The 21,978-nt window shown below is 43.7% G+C and overlaps 2 protein-coding genes across 4 annotated transcripts in view; one reads left to right on the forward strand and one right to left on the reverse strand.

Moving 5' to 3' along the window:
- The first annotated feature begins 262 nt into the window (after positions 1-262).
- On the forward strand, positions 263-20,778 carry Coq10a (coenzyme Q10A). 3 transcript variants are annotated; one of them, XM_004861308.4, is made up of 5 exons: positions 263-556; positions 1,090-1,236; positions 2,526-2,718; positions 2,986-3,087; positions 3,515-4,560. In XM_004861308.4, exons 1-5 carry the CDS (start codon positions 435-437, stop codon positions 3,680-3,682), a joined length of 732 nt encoding a protein of 243 aa, XP_004861365.1. In that variant the 5' UTR covers positions 263-434; the 3' UTR covers positions 3,683-4,560. The 3 variants fall into 3 exon arrangements, with proteins under 3 accessions (XP_004861365.1, XP_021097167.1, XP_012933759.1); XM_021241508.2 differs by lacking the exon at positions 3,515-4,560 and adding an exon at positions 13,631-20,778 and having other exon boundaries at positions 267-556; XM_013078305.3 differs by lacking the exon at positions 263-556 and adding an exon at positions 591-730.
- Cs (citrate synthase) overlaps positions 5,283-21,978 on the reverse strand; it is a 36,427-nt gene continuing 19,731 nt past the window's right edge. The window contains exons 2-11 of the mRNA XM_004861307.3: positions 19,101-19,151; positions 16,948-17,055; positions 15,174-15,239; positions 14,405-14,536; positions 13,992-14,180; positions 9,202-9,401; positions 8,128-8,257; positions 7,904-8,005; positions 7,426-7,635; positions 5,283-6,895 (exon numbers count right to left, since the gene is read on the reverse strand). Coding sequence (XP_004861364.1) covers positions 6,725-6,895; positions 7,426-7,635; positions 7,904-8,005; positions 8,128-8,257; positions 9,202-9,401; positions 13,992-14,180; positions 14,405-14,536; positions 15,174-15,239; positions 16,948-17,055; positions 19,101-19,151 — 1,359 coding nt within the window. The 3' untranslated portion in view covers positions 5,283-6,724. The remainder of the gene's footprint in view (positions 6,896-7,425; positions 7,636-7,903; positions 8,006-8,127; positions 8,258-9,201; positions 9,402-13,991; positions 14,181-14,404; positions 14,537-15,173; positions 15,240-16,947; positions 17,056-19,100; positions 19,152-21,978) is intronic.

The following is a 21,978-nucleotide window of genomic DNA, read 5'->3' on the forward strand; positions in this document are numbered from 1 at the left end:
TGACCTCTGTGCCTACGTATCAGGTCCTGTGACACGACTTGCCAAGCAGTTTCGGTCCGGCGACCTCGCTGCCCCCAAGCCATCTAAGCAGCTTCTCAGACGCACGCCCAACGCCCTTTCTCGCCAGAGGTGGAAACTACATCTCCCGACAGGCAGAGTCGCCCCCTCCTTCTTCCCTCTTGGTCCCGAGCCCCGGCGGCCGCGTGACCCGAGGGGACCCGAGCTGCAGTCGCTGCTTCAGTTGTAGCTCCCCGGCCAGTCAGGCGGGAGTGGGGCGAGTGGAGCCGCAGCCCCGCGCCGCTCCCGCCCCCCCCCCCCCCCCGACCCCGCGCTCGGGGGCGCTGAGCCGCCCAGCTACCCTTCCGCGCTCCTGCTCCCGAGCGAGCTGGGCGCAGCCCGCAACCCAGCCGCGAGCGCCGGGCGGGGGAGCGCGCATGGCCTCTGCGGGCGCTCGGCGGCTGCCGGCCGGGATGCACGCGGCTGCCCAGCACCCTGGCTGCCTCTCGCTCCGCCCGGCCCCGCCCCTAGGCCCTCCGGGATCGCTGGGACCAATAAGGTAAGAAGGCGCTACGGACGTCCAAGCGCGAGCCAGGGGGTCGCCGGGCACCCCGAAATCTGGCCGAGAAGGGCGGCGGCCTTGGGATGCAGGCGCGGCCAGGGCCGGCAGCGGTGGTGCCCTGGGAGCTAGACCGGAGCTTTGGAGGATGCTTTTGCAAGTTACACCCTCGGGGTGGGTGCTCACCACTTCTTGGCCCTCGAGGGCGCCCTGGCAATAGGGGGTCTGACAAGGCCCCGGGGGCAGTGATGCTTCCTGAGTCTTTGCTTTCTCACCAGAAATGTAGCCCCAAAGGCAACAGGCGCCCCGCTAGCGCCCCTTTTTCCCATCCCCACCTCCAGCAGTGTCCTTAGCCGCCCTCGACCTTTCGGACTCGTGACTGGCTGGCTGGGGATCCCGGAGAGCTGCAGCAGGTGCTGGGAGAAAAGCTTGTCCGGATGACCTCACTCCCGGATGCGCCCCTCTTCCTCTTCACCTGGAAATGGCTAAACACAAAACGAATCCTGACGTTGCTTCTTTCCTTTTGGTCTTAGGCTTCTGATCTCCTGCAGCCTCTTCTTGCCTCGCGCTGCGCAGGCCTTGGCAGCTGAGGCCGGTTTACCCCGGAGTCGTTCCTTCATGGGCTTTGCTGCCCCCTTCACCAACAAGCGAAAAGCCTACTCGGAGCGCAGGATCATGGGGTAAGCATCTTGTTCTGCCCTCCAAAGTAACCATACCCAGGGTAGAATGCGAGGGTACCAGTGGTGGGCAGCATTCATCCCTGGCCATCCCTTCTGAGCTATATTACTGATCCTTTTTATCTCCCCCTGGCAGCCTTCTTGCCTGAATTTCCATCCTTCAGTTATGTTACCATGCTTGTGCATTAAGTGGAACAGTAGGCAAATACCAAGACAATAGAGCATTGCTTCTCTAATTGCCTCTCCCCACTTCAGTCCTTGGAACTGAAGCACAGGACCTTCACACTGAGCTATATCCCAGCTCTTTTTACTTTTTAGTATTTTGAGATAGGGTCTCATTTGCCAAGTAGCCCAGCCTGAGCTCTAGCTTGCTGTCCTGACTCAGCCCTCCCAGAGTGCTAAGATTACAGGGATGTGCCACCATACATGTTTGTTTGATACTGTGGATGGAACCCAGGACTTTGCACCGAGCTATTCCCCTGCCCCCCACTTTGAGATAGGGTCTGTTCTCCAGCCTGGGCTCAAACTTGCCATCCTCCTGCTTCAGTCTCTCAAAGCTGGGACTTTAGGCTCACCCCACCTTGCCTGGTTTTGACTTGACTTTTTAAAGCACAATAGAATAGTTTTAATTTATTGAGCACCTGCTATGTGCTAGCAGCTAGGCTGCTTAGGTATTTTACATAAATTTTCTCATTCAATTCTCAACAAACCTATAAATCAGACACTCTTTTTTAAATTATTATTTATTTATTTTTGGTACCGGGGATCGAACTCAGGTCCTCGCCCTTGCGCAGGAGGCCACGAAACCACTGAGCTAAATCTCCGGCCCCTATCAGACACTCTTATTACCTCTAATATATAGATGAGAAAATGGAGGCACAGGTAATTTACCTAGGGTCACATTCTAGAATTTGTAGAGCCAGGACCTGATGTTTATGTGATTGGTTAAAACTAAGTACTCTAGGGCCGGGGATCTGGCTCAGTGGTTCCGCTGCCTGCCTTGCAAGTGCAAGGTGCTGAGTTCAATCCCTGGTACCAAAACAAAAAAAACTACTCTCATTCCTCTTGGGATCAAAATAATGAATGCAAAAGCAAACTGTAAATCGTAAGTCAACATTAATATCATGGGGACTTGCAGGTTTGCTTTCAGGAAATCATTTATCCAGACTTACCTATCCAGGTGTCTAGTTCCTAAGGTATATGGTTAGTGGGCAAAGGTGTGAGTTGAGAGCCAATGGTGAGGAAACTGACTCAGCTGGCAGTCCCTTGGCCTGTGATTCTTCTTCCCCTAGGTACTCAATGCAGGAGATGTATGAGGTGGTAGCCAACGTCCAGGAGTATCGTGAGTTTGTGCCCTGGTGTAAGAAGTCTCTGGTGGTGTCCAGCCGAAAGGGTCACCTGAAGGCTCAGTTGGAGGTTGGCTTTCCACCTGTCTTGGAGCGCTACACCTCTGCAGTTTCCATGGTCAAACCTCACATGGTCAAGGTGAGGCCTATCTAGGAGGGAATAATTTAAAAGTTGTATTCCTTAGTACTTTCACATTCAAGGGCTATTTTGGCTTTTCTTGAATCTCTATGTGACAAATATTTCTTCCCAAGGGAAGAAAACTGGCTTTTGTTTTGGTGGTGCTAGGGACTGAACCTAGGGCTTCATGCATGCTGGCAAGTGCTTTACTGTAACCCCTATTTCCTTCTTATCACCTCATATACTTAGTAATATGATTTAACTAGTGGATTGTACTATTTATTCTAGGCTGTTTGCACTGATGGAAAGCTCTTCAACCACTTAGAGACTATTTGGCGATTCAGCCCTGGTATTCCTGCCTATCCCCGAACCTGCACTGTGGACTTTTCGGTGAGTCAGGAGGCTTCATAACACAAGTCTAGGACTGGGGGTAAAAGCAGAGCAGAGGCACTGTTAACAGGGCTATTCTTTAGGTATAGTTAGCATTTAACCAGGTGTGGTGGCACACATCTGCAATTTCAGCACTTGGGAGGCTGAGGCAGGAGGATTATAGTGAGTTTGAGGCCAACCTGGGGTAGAGTTGAAAGCCATACATAGCGAGACCCTGTCTCAAAAAAAAAAAGTTCTAAGTATTTCCCAATGCTTGGTTTATACAGGTTTGAGTTTGTATTATGTTCAGTACTAAGTTAGGCCTCTTCAGGGGATGAGAAACTGGAGTAGGCTGGGGAGAAAAGGCATGAGAACAGACTCTGCATATGGCCAGGGACTATCTGACATAGCCTTGAAGTGTTACTGACTATTTCTTACGCTTTCCCAGATTTCCTTTGAATTTCGCTCTTTCCTGCACTCCCAGCTGGCCACCATGTTTTTTGATGAGGTTGTCAAACAGAATGTTGCTGCTTTTGAGCGCCGGGCAGCCACCAAGTTTGGTCGAGAAACAGCCATCCCTCGTGAACTGATGTTCCATGAGGTGCACCAGACTTGAGGCAAGGGATTGTTCCCTAGCCTCCGCTTACTCCTCTTCCAACCCAATTCTCTTATTTATTTGGTTTGGCTCCTACTCCAATCTGAGGAGTCTGTTCTTCCTAATTCCCCAGAAATTAGGCCCTGCACTGGTTGGAAATCCTGGGGAAAGACAGAGGTTATGGAAACTACACATGCCTAGGAAAGAGGTTTATCCTAAAAGTCCGGTATGTTTGCAGCCTGTTCACACTGTGTGGTTGTCTCTGGGTCCTGTCAGGACACCTCAGTAGCTGACCAGGAAAAGAATAACTTCTTGAACCCTTGAATAAATTTGGGTTTTTTCTCTGGCAGAGATACTGGGTAGTAAGTAACTTTTGCCCTGCCTGAGACTCCTCAGGAAAAAACACAACCCGTCTTCAGCTTGAAATCCACCTTGCCTCAGTTCAAGAACATTTCCAAGCATTTCCAATATTTCTAAGCCGAGTGTGCAGGTATATGCCTCTAATCCCAGCACTCGGGAAGCTGAGGCAGGAACATCACTAGTGTGAGATCAGGCTGAGCTATATAGTGAGTTCAAGGCTGGCCTGGACTACATAGTGAGATTCTGTCCTAAAAAAAAAAAAAAAAAAGAGGAAACAGTATTTCTGTGCTGCTGCTGAGTAGAGTGAGTAACTGTCTTACCGTATCAGTGCCACAGGGCCAAAGAAAAACACCAAACAGGGCTGGGGATTTAGCTCAGTGGTCCCGCCACCTGCCCTGCAAGCGCCAAGAACCGGAGTTTGATCCTTGGTACCAAAAAAATAAAAACACTAGAGTTGTCTTTGTATTTTTGGATTGCACCTTAACTCTTCCACTTGGCCTAAATTTTTATAAAATTTAAATAAATTGTGACAGTGTGAATTTGCCTATTTTGTATTGTTTTTTGGGAGAATGATATAGGTATAGCAGAATAGAAGAAAATCATGGCTTTTTCCCTGGAGGTGTAAAGGTTTAAGAAAGTCTCTTGGACACAGTGTCCCTGCTAACTATAGTAGCATTCTACACGCCAGGACCTAGTGCCCACCTCCTTGCCTATTTATAGACTTTTCCAGAAGGTCACTTGCAGAAGTCTCAGGACAGAATCATCTGGTCTCAGACCTCCCATATATCTGGCACGGTCAGGACCACCCTTTGTCATCTTTGAGGGCTGCTTACTAAGGAAAGCTGCAAAGTAGACAGTGCTGGACATCCCAGAGCCCTCTAGTGTTCAGGTCCTGAGCTAGCACTTCTGGTCCTTTTGTCCTCAATAGGCTTTGCTCCTTTCACCTAGTAGGCTTGACCAGTTCTTGGATTAGTCATGAAGCAATTGTGAGGTCTCAGATATGCTCTGTGAATGTTCGACATTATAACAAAATTAGGAAGGATGAGGGCTAAAGGTAAAGGACTTCCTAACCTCAAGGAAAGGCAGAAATCTCCTTTGGGAACCTCAAAGGGAACCTTTCCCCTGAAGGCCAAATCTGCCTTAAGATAAAGGGATACACAGGATAACACACCTGTTAAGTAGGTTCAGGACCTCACTATGTATATTCCTTATCTCATAATAAAAGATTATTCCAGGCCTTATTTAATAGCAGGCTCAAGCATTGTTAATAAAAAACATTTTTTTTTATTTTATACAGAACAACCTGAAGTCTGCATAATGACTTGACAGTTACCCAGGGGTTTACAGTGTGTCCATCTCAACAGCGTGGTTTGGGGATCCACACAAACGCAGGCAGGTGCATCAAAGGAAGAAAGGGACACAGCAGGAGTGTATCTCAATCCTTTCTCAAAGAAAAGGCAGTAGAGCATTCTGAGTCACTGAAAACCTGTGCAAATGGGACTTCTAAAACACACACTGTACTGTGAGCTCTTGGGGAAGGGGCAGGAAAAAGACACTGATAAATAAGGGAGCACTTTCAATGGCAGGGGATGAGAAAAGAGGCTTACTACAATGAATGTCCCCAGCCCATAGACCTGATATTCAAACGAGACCATATTTAATCTTGAATCATCTCTGCTTTACAGGAAATGCTTGTACCTCTGGAACCAGACCGTGAAGGGGCTGGACATTCCTGAGCCCCTATTCTATGCCCCATAGCATATTTTTTTTTTGGTACCGAGGATCGAACTCAGGTCCTTCTGATTGCAAGGCAGGCGCCAGAACCACTGAGCTAAATCCCCAGCCCCCCCATAGCATATTAACAGGAAAAAGGTCAGATGGTAGTGGCTTGAGTTCTGCAGAAGTAAAAAGCTTAGTTCACATTAAGTGCTCTTAAATCCCAGTGACTGGGAAAGACCACAGATCAGACAGACCTACTGAAAGAGGCCTTTAGTTGGGACAAAGAGGGGAAGGTCCAGGGTATCCTCAGCTTGAGGCAGAACAGGTATAACAAGTCTGGAAAGAGGTATTAAAGTAGTGGAAAACAGAATACTTCCAGACCTTAATTTTAATGGGATAACTTTAAAAAGAAAATCAAATGAAACACTGGGTGCAAACACAACAAATGCCATGCCTTCATGGTCACTTGGTAGCATAAAAAGAAAAACTGCCGATGTCCAGCTACCCAACAGGTCTTACTAGGAGGTGTCCATGTGCATGGGAGAGGGCTAGGTAGAGCTGATAATCCCAAATATCTCCATGGAAACAGCAGGGGTAAGGTCCTGGTTTCCTGGCCTAGAGGGCTGGGCAGAGTAGAAGCAAAAGCTCCAGAGTGACTGCAGATTGTAACCTGCTTAACCCAGAGAAAGAGGAGCCAGATTCTTACTCTAGAAATGGTGGGGGCCAAACCTAACCCACATCACATGCATTAGTCCTGGTCATCCAACTCATCCCAGGCAGGGGAAGGGAGCTAGTTAGGAAGAAGGGACCACTTTTTATCTTTAAACTCTTAATTTATATTTTAACTTCAAACTTATTTTCAGTGCCTCAGATACAATTTAATCTTAAGTCTTTAAAGGCCCCCTGATTCAAAAGTATACTATTTTTTGTTGTTATTAAGCTTCCTTATCTTCTGGTAGTCAGTTTCCCCCCAGTCTCCAAGTTTTACCCTGACTTAGAGTCCACAAACTTCATCAGACCATCTGTGCTCATGGATTTAGGCCTTTCTAGAGGGAAGCCTAAGGCTCGGCTCCAGATGAGCTGCGCTAGCACACCCAGTGCCCGTGACACTCCAAACAGGACTGTGTAATAATTCATCTCCGTCATGCCGTAGTACTGCAAGGCAGAAGAGAAAAAAAAGGTCTTGTTAAAGGCACACAGGGAATGGCATACACAAGTCCAAGGCAAAAGGAACCTTTAAGGTTCCATTTCCCCCTTTTTCTCCAGGGAAGTCCAGTCAGGCCTAAATAGAAATGATACCGGGAAAAGTATAATTGGGATTCTGAAAAGAGAGCAATCCCAGCCCCCAACTTCTATTTTGGGCAACTTTATCAAAAGGCTAGGTGGAGGAGGTGGTACAAGAGTCCCTGCTCTAGGCCCAGCACAGCTGTGCAAGCCTGTAAACCTAGCAGTCTATGAGGCTGAGGCAGGAGGATCACAAGTTTGAGCCTGCTAAACCTGGGCAACTTAGTGATATGTTTTAGTAAAAAATACAAAAGGGCTGGGATGCCACTCAGTGTGAAGGCCCTGGCTTCATTCCCCAGTATGAACAAAACAAAACTGACTAGGGAGTTGGCTTTTGTGCATGGCCAAGAACAGGAGGATGTGGCACAAAAACAAGGGGAAGCAAGGAAGGGAGGACTCACCTGCAGCAGCACCCCACTGTGAGCATCTACATTGGGCCAAGGATTCTTGGCCTTGCCCTGTTCTAGGAGAATATTGGGCACAATCTTATACAGCTGAGCGACCAGCTTAAACATGGGGTCATTGGGCAGGTGTTTCAGAGCAAACTCTCGCTGACAGGAATATCGTGGATCAGTCTTCCTTAGTACTGCATGGCCATAGCCTGGGACAACCTATAAAGGGGCGAGAAGAAAAGACAGCTGGTATTCTCAGATGGAATTTTTTTCTAAATTCTTTAGGGTAGACAAATGTGAAAAAAAAATTTCCTTGTCTACTTTATTAACCTCTCTAGTTTTTTTTTTTCTTTTCTTGTGTGTGTGTGTGTGTGTGTGTGTGTGTGTGTTTTGTCTTCCACAATTCTCATTTTTTTCTTTTTAACTCTTTCAATCTGCAGGACTTGGATGTTGACTTCTTTCCTAGTAGCTAAGCATTTCTGCTTACCCGTCCTGAGTTGAGTGTGTTCCAGATGTAGTCTCGTAATTTCTCATCTGACACATCTTTGCCAACTTCCTTTTGTAGTTGTGTTAGCCAGACAAGTACTTCCTAGGGTAATGTTTGGGAAAAAAGGAATATCAATACATATGCCAGAAGACAACACCAAACACAGGAACAAAGCATGGGGTAAGAAAAACATGGGGGCAGGAAAAGAATAAGAACAGCCTTACCTGATTCGCTAGTCCATGTAAAGGCCCTGCCAGCCCATTCATGGCTGCTGCAAATGACAGGTAAGGGTCTGAAAGGGCACTGCCCACCAAGTGGCTGGTATGGGCACTTACATTGCCACCTTCATGGTCACTGTGGAGACGTAAGGGAGAAAGAAAGGGCAGATATAGAAATAGACCTTGCTATTCTTTTTTTTTGGTACCGGGGATCGAACTCAGGTCCTTGCACTTGTGAGGCAAGCGGCAGAACCATTGAGCTAAATCCCTGGCCCAACCTTGCTATTCTTTTGTCACATCCTAGCCTAGTTATGAGCTTATACCAGTCTATAGCCAGTCAGTTATACGTAAGCTTTCATTACTCACTTTTGTTCACCAGTCAACAGAGGTGAAGAAATTACCAGTTGATGCTTGTGTGCCCTGCTCTCTAACTCCCACCCAAGTGCCCCCCCCCCCCCCCCCCGCCGGTTCAGTGCTGGGAACTGAGCCCTGGGCCTTGCACATGCTTCAGCAAATGCTCCACCAGAGTTACATCCCTACATCCCTATCCCCAGCTTTAAAAACAATGGCCACAAGAGGGAGCACCTGCAAAGCTGAAGGGCAATCTAAGGTTTGAGTTTCTGCCCTGGGCGGGGGCGCACACCTGTAATCCCAGCACCCGGGAAGTTGAGGCAGGAGGATCGCCACAAGTTTGAGGTCAGCCTGGGCTACACAGTGAGTTCAAGGCCTGCCTGAACTACACAGCAAAACCCTGTCTCAAAAAACCAAAATACTAAATAAATAAACCTTGCAAGTTCCTTTTCCCAGCTAGAAGCACCTTCTAGTTCTCAGCATGGTTATGGTAATTTTCCTCCTAGGCCACCTGACCTTATTAGACCCCCTCCCTGCCTTTCTGGACACAGGTGTGCCACCACGCCTGGCACTGGATCCTTTTTTTGCCTTGTAGCATCCCTTAAAACATATTTTCATTTCTTTGCTGCATATCATCTGTTCCCAGGAGGTAGAAATATTAAAACTTAAAAAAAAAAAACTTTCCTACAATCAAGGCACCCATAGCTATGGTTGCTGGGGCTGGCTCACCTGTGGATAGTGAGGTATAAGCGCATGAGTTCCGTGAACTGAGCATCAGTATAGCCTAACATGTTGGTGAAATTGTGGGACCAGTCCAGTTTAGAGTCAATGGCCCCAATACTACTGCCCTCGCGGTAAAGATTCCGGTAGATCTTTGCTGCAATACAAGGTAGCTTTGCAATCAGATCCATACAGTCTTCATAAATCAACTGATGACAGAAAAGGAAGATGGAGAAAAAAAAAAGGCATTACCAGCAAAGCAGAATTTGGCAGGGATATGGTTTGTCCTCCATAGTTTGGGCTATTTGTGTTGACAGTTATGTTTCAAGGGATGGAATAACAAAAATAACCATTACCAAATAAACTGACCCAGGCATTTCACTTAATAACTTATAGTAGTTTGGGTTTCCCCCGCCCCCAGAGTCTTGCTATGTAATTTAGGCTAGCCTCCAACTTACTATGTAGCCCAGGGTGGCCTCAAAAATCACGGCAATCCTCCTGCTTCAGCCTCCCCAGTGCTGGGATTATGTATATGCCATCATGCTTGAATTATAATAGTAAATCACATGCACTAAAACATTATTCTCTATTGCTTTTTTTTGAGACAGGGTCTTGCTGTGTAGTTCAGGCTGGGCTTGAACTTGCAGCAATCCTCCTGCTTCAGCCTCCCAAGTACTAGGATTATAGGCATGCACCACCCATGCCTGGCACTAAAACATTATTCTCAATTCTTACCATCCCACTCAATATATAATAGCCACCATTTATGTAGAGAGAACTGAGACTCAAAATATTCAGCTGGATGTCAAATCTTTCCGAATATCATGACTTTACACTAAATGAATGTGCTAAGACACAAGGTTTTAATATTTTTATGTTTTGTCTTCAAAAAAAATTCAGTAATATACAAAGATCAGACAGCGGCATTCAATTTTTTAGTTTTTTTTTTATAGCTGCACTGGGGATTGAACCCAGGGTCTTTGCAGTGAGGTATTTTGAGATGGGGTCTAAGTAGCTAAGTTGCTAGGTTGGATTGAATTTTTGATTTTTCTGCTCCAGCTCCCAGAGCACTGGGATTATAGCATTATAATTATTATAGCACCACAGCATTAAGCAGTCATTTTCTTTTTTTTTTTTTTTTTGGTACTGGGGATCAAACTCAGGTCCTTGTGCTTGCGCAGCAGGCCACGAAACCACTGAGCTAAATCCCCAGCCCCCTAACCCCCAGCAGTCACTTTCTAAAAGATGGAATTTCAGAGTAGAAAAACGGCTTAATGTTTTCTGTTATGGAGACCTATACAGATAATTACTTGTACAATATTTTAAAAATAAAATGAAAATGTTATATGATTTATTACCCATGTTGCTATGTAGATCACATCCCGTGCCCCCATATCTGTCTCCTGTCTCCATCCATCTATCCATCTATCTATCTTTGCTGTACTGGAGAATGAATACAGGGCCTTTGCACTAAGCTATCTCTCCAGGCCTTTTAAAATTTTGAGATAGGATCTTGCTAAATCACTTGGGCTGGGCTCAAACTTGGGCATCCTCTTGCCTCAGGCCCCCAGAGTGCTGGGATTACAGGTGTGCACCACCATGACCAGCAGATGTGCTGCTTTCTTTATAATTACTTTAAATTAACTGGTAGTGCATGGCTATAATCCCAGCACTCTGGGAGGTTAAAGCAGGAGAATCCAAATTCAAGCCCAGCCTGAAGCCTGGGGAATTTAGCTACTCAGCAAGACTATTTAAAAAGAGCTGGTGCGCCAGGGATTTAGCTCAGTGGCACTGCACCTGCCTCACAAGGTCTTGAGTTCAATCCCTGGTACCAAAAAAATAAAAAAATAAAAGGGCTGTAACTAGAGCTCAGTGGTAGAATGCCCCGGGCTTTCAGCCCCAGTAACAAAAAAATGAATGAATGAAAATTTTAAAAATTTAAAAAGACTCAGAGATATAGTTCAGTGGAAAGATGCTGGATTCAATCCCCAGTGCCGCAAAACAAAAATAAAAACAGGCCGGGATTTAGCTGAGTGGTGCTGCTGCCTGCCTTACAAGCGCAAGGTCCTGAGTTCAATCTCTGGTACTAAAAAAACCAAAAAACCAAAAAACCCCGCAAAAAACAGGCAAACAAACTTTAAGTTGTTCATGGCTCTTTTTTTTTTACCATTTCATTCTATAACATTTTACCACTTCATTCTATAACAATCTCCCCCATGCCAACCAGATTAATATCAATTTCAAACCCTCCTTTTCTCCCCCAACAGCAACAAAACTTTTTTTTGGTATGGGGGATGGAACTCAGAACCTTGTACCTGAGAGGCAGGTGTGGTGCCACTGACTTAAATCCTCAGCCCAGCCCTCTATTTTTTTTTAACAATTTTTTTCTTTTTTTTTTTGTTTGGTACCGGGGATTGAACTCGGGTCCTTGCGCTTGCCCAGCAGGCGGCGAAACCACTGAGCTAAATCCCCCGCCCTCTATTTTGTTTTTGAGATGGGGTCTTGGTCTCAAACTGGTAAGCTCAAGTGACCCACCCTCCTGCCTCAGCCTCCTGAGTAGCTGGAACTAAAGCTATGTATCACCATGCCCAGCTAACAAGATTTAGCACAGTTAGCAAATAAATATTGACCAAACAAAGCAGGATTTGCCAGGTTTCATAAGACCAGTGTATCATGCTATTCAGGGTCTTGCATCATAATAAACACTTCAAGGCCTTCTGGTGGTTGACATCTCAGGTCAAAATCCACCTAGTGTGCCAGGCGCTTTGGTACACGACAGTAATGCCAGCTATTCGAGAGGCTGAGGCAGAAGAATTTTTTTTCCCAGTACTGGGGATTGAACTCAGGACACCTTGTGCTTGCCAGGCAGGCACACAACCACTGAGCTACATCCTTGGCCCCTGAGGCAAAAGAATTTTAAGTTTGAGGTCAGCCAGGGCAATTTAGCAAGATCTTGTCTCAAAATATACAGCCAGGTGTGGTGGCGCATGCTTGTACTTCCAGCACTCTGGGTCTGAGCCCAGCCTGGGTAACCTAGCAACTGAGACCTTCTCTCAAAAGAATTGGGGATGTAGCTAAGCGCAGAGGCCCCGAGTTCAATGCTAGTACCCAAGGAATGAATAAATAACTAGGGCTGGAGCAGGTGGGCATGGTGGCATATGCCTGTAATCCTGAACTTCAGGAGGCTGAAGCAGGAGGACTGCCTCAAGTTTGAGGCCAGCCTGGGCTTCACAGTGACTTGAAGTCCAGGCTGAACTACATTGTGAGACCCTGTCTCAAAAACAAACAAACAAACAAAGGCTGGGGATGAACATCAATGATAGTGTCCCTGGGGGCCAAGGATTTACCTCAGTGGTTCTGCTGCCTACCTTGCAAATGCAAGGATCCAAGTTCGATCCTGTTACCAAAAAACCAAACAAACAAAAAAAAGTGCCCCTGGGATCAACCTCTAGTCCTGGGGGAAAAGTCATTTAGTGTAGCTGGGGCTTTTTTTGGTTTTTTTTGGTACTGGGGATCGAAGTCAGGATCTTGCACTTGCAAGGCAGGCAGTGGAACCACTGAGCTAAATTCCTGGCCCAGCATAACTGTTTTGTAAAAAGAAATTTTGCTGTCTCTACACTATCTGTCTCCAAATAAGAAACTAAACAAAATGGGATAAACCTAGCTATGTAATTTGTACTTTACCCAGTGTTTGTGAGTATGTGGGGAATTGGAAGAGAATGGAACCACGAGTTCAAACTTTTTTTTTTTGGTACTGGGGGGTCGAACTTGGGCCCTTGTGCTTGTGCAGCAGGCGACAAAACCACTGAGCTAAATCCCCGGCCCATGTTCAAACTTTTTTTCCCCTAGCACTGGGAATAAATTTAGGACCTTATGCATACTAGGCTAGTGCTCGATCAGTGAGCTATATCCCCAGTCCTTTCTATTTTATTGAGACAGGGTCTCATTAAATCACACAGGTTGTCCTTGAACTTGGGTTCTTCGCCCCTCAGTCACCCAAGTAGTTGGGACCATATTTGTGTGCCACTGCTCAGCCCGAGTTCAAACTATTAAGTACACATTTCATTTTCAGAAAATAAAGCTCATTTGTTTTGGGATCCTATTCCTAGGATACTAACTTCCTTTCCACTCTTGACAGATATCTTGGGTGGCTCATGGCATCAGTACCTTAGGCTCTAGAGGTGCCTTAGCTGTATCTACTCAACTTTATGATTTCTCAAGGTTCTCTTTATTTGAAGAAGAGGGGGAAGGAAGTGACCCTCTGAAGCTAGGTTAAGACTGCTTTGTTCGGTTAAGTCACATCCTTTCTAATATTCCAACAATCCTTTGTACATACCTCTATTGCAGCAAGATTACAGAATTATATTTTCTTACATGTATTATCAATAATCAAATCAAGAACCTCAGTGATAGAAAGCGTGTTTTTTTTTTGTAACAGGGATTGAACTCGGATCCTTGCGGTTACGCAGCAGGCGGCGAGACCACTGAGCTAAATCCCCGGCCCGAAAGCGTGGTTTTTTACCTTTGTAATCTCAACAACAGACATAAAAGTAATCCTGTAGTGAAAATGTTTTCTTTTTCTGTTTTTGGTGCTGTGGATTGAATCTGAGGCCTCAAGTTTGATTAGTATACTTTCTACCACTCAGCTACCCCCCATTATGCCCTGCACATTTGTTAAATATGTTTCTGGCATAATTCAGAAGTAATCTTCCTGAAGGTTCTATATTCCCTATTCTCCTTTCATACTTGAGTCTTCTGAATCCCCATCACACATCAATCAGCCAATTCAAATTTCCTACCTCCCAATACTTGGTTCGGTTGATACCCTCTGCATATGCCCGGGCAAAGTTACTTTCACTGTTGAGGGCTGTAACAGCTGCACTTAGCTGAGACATAGGGTGTAGATTGGTAGGAAAGTTGTCCAGCATGGTGACCACATGAGAAGGCAGAGCGGCTCTCTTTGCCCACTCTTTTGAGAGCCAAGATACCTGTGGAAAAGCAGATACTGCTCAGGACACTATCAAAGAAAAGGAAAGAAAAATAAAAGAACAATGACATTTGAACAAAGAAAATACAAGAACAGTCAACACAATCCACTTGCACATTTCTATAAGCTACCACTCACAGCCAGATCAGGATTAAGCATCTAAGATTAGAGAAAGGAAAAGGAGAAGGGGGATGAGAAGGGCTAATATCCTTCTTCTTTCTTTACCTGTTCTTCTGTTGGGATCTGTCCAGTTACCAGCAGCCAGAATAAACCTTCAGGCAGGGGTTCTTCCCCACCCTTAGCCTTGGGCAGCAGTTTCTGGCATTCAGGGATACTATGGCCTCGGAAGCGGATGCCCTTGAGGGAGAAGAGTGAGAATTAAGACTCGTTTATTGGCCTGTAAGTCCTACTCATATCAAACGTTTTATTTTTTTTATTTTTTATTTTTTTTGGTACCAGGGATTGAACTTGGATCCTTGCGCTTGCGAGGCAGGCGACGGAACCACTGAGCTAAACCCTGGCCCTCATATCAAACATTTTAACCATTTAGGATTTTCAAAACTTACAGCCTCGTATATTTATGTCTGCATTTTTGTATGTGTCACTGGTGATGGAACCCAGGGCAGTTCTACTACTGAGTTACACCCTTTGGAGACAGGATCTCCCTATGTAGTTCAGGCTGGCCTTAAACTTACAGTGATCCTCCTGCCTCCAGTTCCCAGGTTGCTAGGTTACAGGAGTGTGCCACTGCACCCAGCTTTAGCTTGTTTAGTGCTCTTATTTTGTACTTTGATATATTAAAAAGGTAAAAAAATTTCCCCCAGTTATTCCATATAACTTATGTTCTACCTTCCAAAGTATGAAAGTAGGTAATTTGTGCTGTTCTTTGTACCCTCCACTGGTCTAACCCATGGTCTTGCATGTTTGGTTTGCAAACCAGTTTGTATGACCAGTACACTCAATGATATTAGTGACTGACAAGATGATGTCTTACCTCATCAGGATCAAGAACTGAGGTTTCATATACCAGTCCCTTCATGCCTCTCATGCCACCATACATCTAAAAAAAAGAGGGTGTAACCAGTAGTCAGAATTATTCAGGCTAGGGCTTATTAGTTTCATGGAACCTGGGAGAAAAAAACAATTCTCTTCACTTAGGGGAGAAAAATTTCTGGAGAATTTACTAAATGATTGAATTTTGCAGATACTAATGCCAGAAATGAAAACTTTAAGTTGAGAAATTACTATCTTTCTTTACTGTTTCTGCTTGTGTTTTATTTTCTTACTATAATTTTTCTGCTCACTCTTAACCTCTCCTCCTGACTCCCAACAAAAGTAAACAGATGAGATTTATTACAGAGATAGGGAAGAAACCAATGGCTAAAAAGTGCTATAGAATTATCACCTGTGTTGCTCAAACTCTTAATGTTGGAGGGAAAATCATCCTAAAGCTGTTCTAGAGGACCTATTAGGGCTATGGTTGAACTGGATGGCTGAGAAAGTATCAACTCAAATACACAGTCCTGGCTCCAAAAGCTGAGGGGTCAGGAACAGGTCTAGAAACTACATTCATCCTTCCTATAGGTGAATTAGGTTTAATTCAAATATTAAATCTGTAGAAAAGAACAATCTAATCTCTAATGAACACCATAAGCCTCAATATTTCCTTGCATGGGACAGCATACTTTTATTTTTTTATTTTTTATTTTTTTTCACTTTCCAAGTTTCAATTGTCCATGGTCAGTTGTGCTCAAAATAAGTATTGTCAGAATATCAGTAATAACCTAATGCCTATGTCATTCACCTTGCTTCATTTCATCATGTCAGCATTGTATCTCACATTATTACAAGAGTAGAGTGCAATATATTTTGAGAGAGATCACATTCACATTAACTTACTACAGTATGTTAAGATTCTATTTCATTGTTGTTAATCTCATACTGTGTCTAATTTATAAATTAAAGTTTATCATAGGTATGTATATGCTGTAACAATGTATATATTCGGATTTCTAATCCATGGCTCCAAGCTTCTAAGTCCCTCTTCATGGCAGGCCATACAAACTGAATTTCTCTTCCCCAAGATAGCTTAGAGAAACTAATCTTCTCCCAGTGTTCTGTCTTAGTGCTGGTTATAAAGAAATTCTCTGATCTACCTTCTCTAATAGTAAATCGTAAGACCCTTATTTCAAATGGAGGAATGCCCAGGAGGAAGGGATATTACACAGAGAGTCCAAGAAGAATCTTGGCAAGCCTTGGTGAACTTCCTCACTCCATCCATCATCATTAGATCATACCCTTTTTGTGCAATCCACATTTCTCCATGGTTATCTAAGCTCAGTCATTCTATGCAATGAAGTCTCCATAAAAACCTTTGTCCCTCAAAAAACTTATTAATGTTGAAACAAAGGGTGTACTCTCTTCCTGGGCCCTCCCTTTGGCAGCCCAGTGGAACCAGCAGAGCCTTCATAATTTTAGTCTTTTCTCCATTCTCCAGGTCTTCACTTTTCCTGCAGTAAACCCTTCAGCTAGTGTAGGGGATGTTACTAGGACCTCTGTAGTAAGTCCTAGTCTCCTTCGAGCCATGGCAGCACAAGGTGAATTAACTTATTATATAGGAAAGGTAGAAAAAATGAGACTTTGAGAAGAAGCTGAGCTTTGGGTCTCGGGACAGAATACTTTTAAACAGTTAGTGAAAAGAATGGTACTTTTGTTGAAGTATACGTCAAGGCCTGCTTTTCCCAGCCAAGACCCCACACAACTCTTACCATGTCCACAGTGATTTGGCCCACCACAGTCTTGCCATGTTGCTGTCTGAAGGCCTTAATTCTGCCCTGTTCCTTAGGTATCAGGTTGGCCAATATGTCTTTCAAATTCTAGAAAGAGAAGTAGAAGGGTTAAGTAATGATCAAAAAGTTTGAGACTTCCTGCAGAGTATATGAAGAGAAGACTCTTTCTCTATCTGTGAGGAAAGTCTGGTCAACTACTCTGTCTGTATCCATGATGGTAAAAGAATTAAGACAGGGAAAGCCATGCCTATAACCCAGTTACTTGGGGAGCTGAGGCTGAAGGCCAGGCTGAGGTATCTACAGAGACTTTGTCTTAAAAAAAAAAATAGGGAGGGGGCCAGGGATTTAGCTCAGTGGTTTCGTTGCCTGCTGAGCAAGCGCAAGGACCGGAGTTCAATCCCTGGTACCCCCCCCCCCCCAAAAAATAGGGAGGAATGAGAAATGGAGAGTATGGGGAGTTGTAGTTTAACCACTTACCAGTCAGTCTAAGATGGTGGTAGGTGGTTTAACCACTTACCAGTACAGAATGATCAAAAATTGCATATTTTTGTTGATTTTATAAGATAACAGGAAATATAAAAACGATAATTTTATCATATTTATTCAATACAAGAATCGACTGGTTGAAATGACACCTATCCAAGCAATGCTCAGGGTAAACTGTTAAGTGGCTAATGGGTAGTTTCAATTTGGAGAGATTAAAGTTTTGGATATGGATGATGCTGATGGTTGCACAAATATGTGAATGTACTTACTGCCACTGAACTATACATTTAAAAATGATTAACGTAGTACATTTTATATTCTGCAGCAGGCTAGGAGTGTAGCTTAGTGGTAAAGTGCTTGCCTAGCATGTGCAAGGTGTGGATTCAATTCCCAACACTGAAAAAAGAAAAATATTTTTTTGTTTTGTTTTTGGTTTTTGTTTTTTTGGTACCAGGGATCGAACTCGGGTCCTTGCGCTTGCAAGGCAAGCGACGAAACCACTGAGCTAAATCCCCGGCCCAAGAAAAATATTTCTGTCATGTATAATTTATGATTTAAAAACTTACATGAGGTACAAGTATTTGTATTTCCCATTTCACGACACCACAGAATCAATTCATTCCTTTCATGACCTTTCTTTTTTTTTGATGGCACTGGAGACTGAAGCCAGGGCCTTACACATATGCTAGGCAAGTACCCTACCAGGGAGCTACATTCCTACCCTCTCCCAACTTTTTTTCAGCATTGAAGATTAAACTCAGGGACTTCTGCATAAGCTACATCCCCAGTGCTTTTTGCCTCCCAGGTGCTGGGACTATAGGCATGTGACAACACTCCCAGCCCTAGCCCTTTTATTTTTTTATTTTTTGGTGCCAGGGATCAAACTTGGGTCCTTGTGCTTGTGAGGCAGGCGGCAGAACCAGTGAGCTAAATCCCTGGCCCTTGATTTGGTTTTTTAAGACAGAGTCCCACTTTGTAGTTCAGGCTGACCTTGAACTCATTATGTGAGCCAGGCTGGCCTCAAACTCACAGTGGTCTGCCTGCCTCAACCTCCTGAGCCCTGGGATTACAGGCATGTGCAACCACGCCCAGCTAGTCCTTTTATTTTTAATTAAAAAAAAATTTCGGGGTGCTGAGGATTTATCTCGGTGGTGCTGCCACCTGCCTCACAAGCGCAAGGTCCGGAGTTCAATCCCTGGTACCAAAGAAAAACAAAAAAAACAAACAAAAAAAACCCCCCAAAACAAAAAGGGCCGGGGATTTAGCTCAGTGGTTCCACTGCCTGCCTTGCAAGCGGAAAGACCTAAGTTCGATCCCCGGTTCCAAAAAAACCAAAGAAACAAACACAAAAAAGCACAAAATTTTTTATTTTGAGGGCAAAGATCTTACTATGTTGCCCAAGTTGGCCTCAAATTTATGATCCTCTTGCCTTAGCTTCCTGAGTAGTTGGGATTATATAGGTGCATTACAGCACCCAGAGAGTAAATTGCTCCTTAAAACAATAGAATAATTATTGTTGTAATAATAACGGTAGTAACAAATACTTTCAGGACACGCAGGATAATGGTAAGAAGCTAGGTGGTTGCCACACACTCTGTCTCAGGGTCAGATTGCCCTAGTAATTCTGTCTCTTTTAAAAACCTTACCGTGGAAGAAGCACTGGCATGACGGGCAGCAAGAACAAGACAGGATGAATTCTGCAAAGAAAAAAAAAAATCTTTATGTAATACTTACTTCTCTCTCCCTTGTATTAAAAGAAAGAGTTGCAGTGACTCAACCTTTCTTCATATGACAGTTTGACATAAGAAAGCTGCAAAGGCCATCAAACAGCTTGGGAGGCATTAACACTCTGAGACAGCAGCAGTTTTAACTGCCTATTGTAGCCATACCTTCAACAGCATTCCCTGAAAAATCTTTTATGTCACCTGGGTTCCAGAGCAGGGCAGTTGTTAAGAGTATCCATCCAGTCCACCCTGCTCTAATTGCTAGTACTTCTTTTTTTTTGGTACCGGGGATCGAACTTGGGACCTTGGGCTTGCAAGGCAGGCGCTGGAACCACTAAGCTAAATCCCCAGCCCTAATTGCTAGTACTTCTGATCCCCCCAAGGAAAATGAATGAAGAAATCAACCAATTACTAAATCTGCTGGTAAGATCTCTCCAGCACACAGTGTTCTGGCAGCATTCAACCTCTCCAGTGTAGGAGGATGCATAGGCAGAGGGCAGCTTTGCACAGTAGTACTTCTAACCCTTCTGGTAAAGCACAGGGAAGATGGAAAACTAAATAAGTAACTGACAGGCTGTTCCACTGCTCCCAGCCTAGAGGAGGTGAGCCAGGCGGGTGACAACAGCAAAGGCCCCCCCGCCACCACCAGTGAGAAGATACTTAAACAAGTTTAAAAACCAGACTTCCAGATCACCTACAGCAACCCCAAAGGAAAATGAGATGGAATACTGATACTCAACCACCTGGACACCCTGAACTGGCAACAAAAGAGGATGTGGAAAAAATGAAATCAGAAATAATTTCTCTGATAATAGCAGAGATTGTGCCCATAGTACAAGACATGATTAATAAATCTAGGGCCAGGGATTTAGCTCAGTGTTTTTGCTGCCTGCTGTGCAAGCACAAGGATCGAGTTTGATCCCCGGTACCTAAGTAAGTAAGTAAGTAAATAAATCTAGAGAAGACACAGACAAAAAAAATAGAGGATCTGAGGAACATGATGGAATCCCAGCATAGGAAACAAATGGAATCCATAAAACAAATACAAACAGATTTCCAAGAGATTAAATACTCCATTGAAAGTCTACACAGCAGAATGAGCCAATGTGAGGACAGAATTTCAGATATAGAAGATAAGATTGCAATTAGTGACCAGGAAAAGAAAAATTGCTTCAAAATGTAAGGGACCACGAGAAATCAATCCAGCAGCTGCTAGATGATGCAAGGAAGAATAACCTAAGACTGACTGGAGTCAATGAAGAAACAGGAGAGAGTGCAGATGACATTAAAAAAACTGTTCACAGAAGTAATGGCAGAAAACTTCCCAAGCAGGGGAAAAGAACTTGACATACAGGTAAGTGAGGCATATAGGACTCCAACTAGCCTTGATCAAAAAAAAAAATCTACACGTAGGCATGTAATTGTAAAGATTCCAGAAACCCAACAGAAGAACAAAGTTCTACAAGCAGTTAGAGAAAAGAAACAAATCACATGGGCCGGAGATTTAGCTCAGTGGTTCTGGCGCCTGCCTTACAAGTGCAAGGTCCTGAGTTTCATCCCCAGTACCAAAAAAAAAAAAAAAAAAGAAAAAAGAAACAAATCACATACAAAGGAAAGCCCATCAGAATCACAGCAGACTTCTCAACACAAACCCTCAAGGCAATAAGAGCTTGGAGTGACATATTTCAAGCCCTAAAGGAAAATGGCCTCCAACCCAGATTGATGTACCCTGCAAAACTATCTTTCAAAATTGATGGAGAAATAAGATACTTTTATGACAAAGAGCACCTTAGGAACTTCATGAATACCAAACCAGCACTCCAAAAAATTTTAGATAATATCCTAGGAACAGACAATGAGGATCACAACCCCAGGAAGCACAGCAGAATGATCCATCAGGCGTGACAAGAAATTAAATGTAAAGGAGGAGAATCCAACAAAAAGAAAAAATCATGAACTTCATCTCCCTAATGAATGTATAATTCAATCTTGTTATCGTACTGATTAGTATTTTTCTGATTCTAGTGTTGCACACCTTTCCTTGTGCTGTACTGGCTATTTATCATCTTCTTGTGTCTACTTTTTAATTGGGTTGTCTATTAATGAGCTGTAAGAATTCTTTATATATTCTGGTCAAAGGTTATATGCATTATAAATATGGTCTGTTTAAGGACTACTTTTCATTTTAATGACATCATTTGATGTTCTAAATTTTGATGGAATCTCATTATTTCTTTTATACATCATGTTTTTTATATCCTAGGAAATTCTTGCCTACCCTAAATTCATAAACATTTTTCCCTTATAATTTCTTTTTAAAGTTTTATAGTTTTAGGCTTTCATATTTAGGTTCATAGATCCTTTCAAGTTATTTTTATGTATGGAAAAAAAGGGCTGAGGTTAATTTTTTATATACGGATACCAGGTGTTCTAGTGCCATTTGCTGAAAACACTATCTTTTCCTCTGCTCTTGAATTATGTTCTATAAAATGTTAATGTTAAATAATATTTCATAACTCAGTGGACCACATATGTGTGGTTCTATTTCTAGATTGTTTTATTCCAATGATCTATATGTCTTTCCTTACATCAACACTGCCTTGATTACTGTAGCTTTAGAGGAAGTCTTAAAATAAGGTACTAAATGTCTTCCAACACTTTTCCCTTTTACTTTTCTAGGTCCTTTGTACTGCTACATAACTTTTAAATTTCAATATCCAATTCTTCATTTATAGCAAGTATACATAGACCTGAATTTTTATATATACCTTGTGTTTTCTAATCCTGCTAAACTCAAATA

Source organism: Heterocephalus glaber, unplaced genomic scaffold (assembly GCF_053883595.1).
Source record: "Heterocephalus glaber isolate CG9 unplaced genomic scaffold, H.glaber_assembly_v1.0 deba00001569, whole genome shotgun sequence".
Taxonomy (NCBI): Eukaryota; Metazoa; Chordata; class Mammalia; order Rodentia; family Bathyergidae; genus Heterocephalus; species Heterocephalus glaber.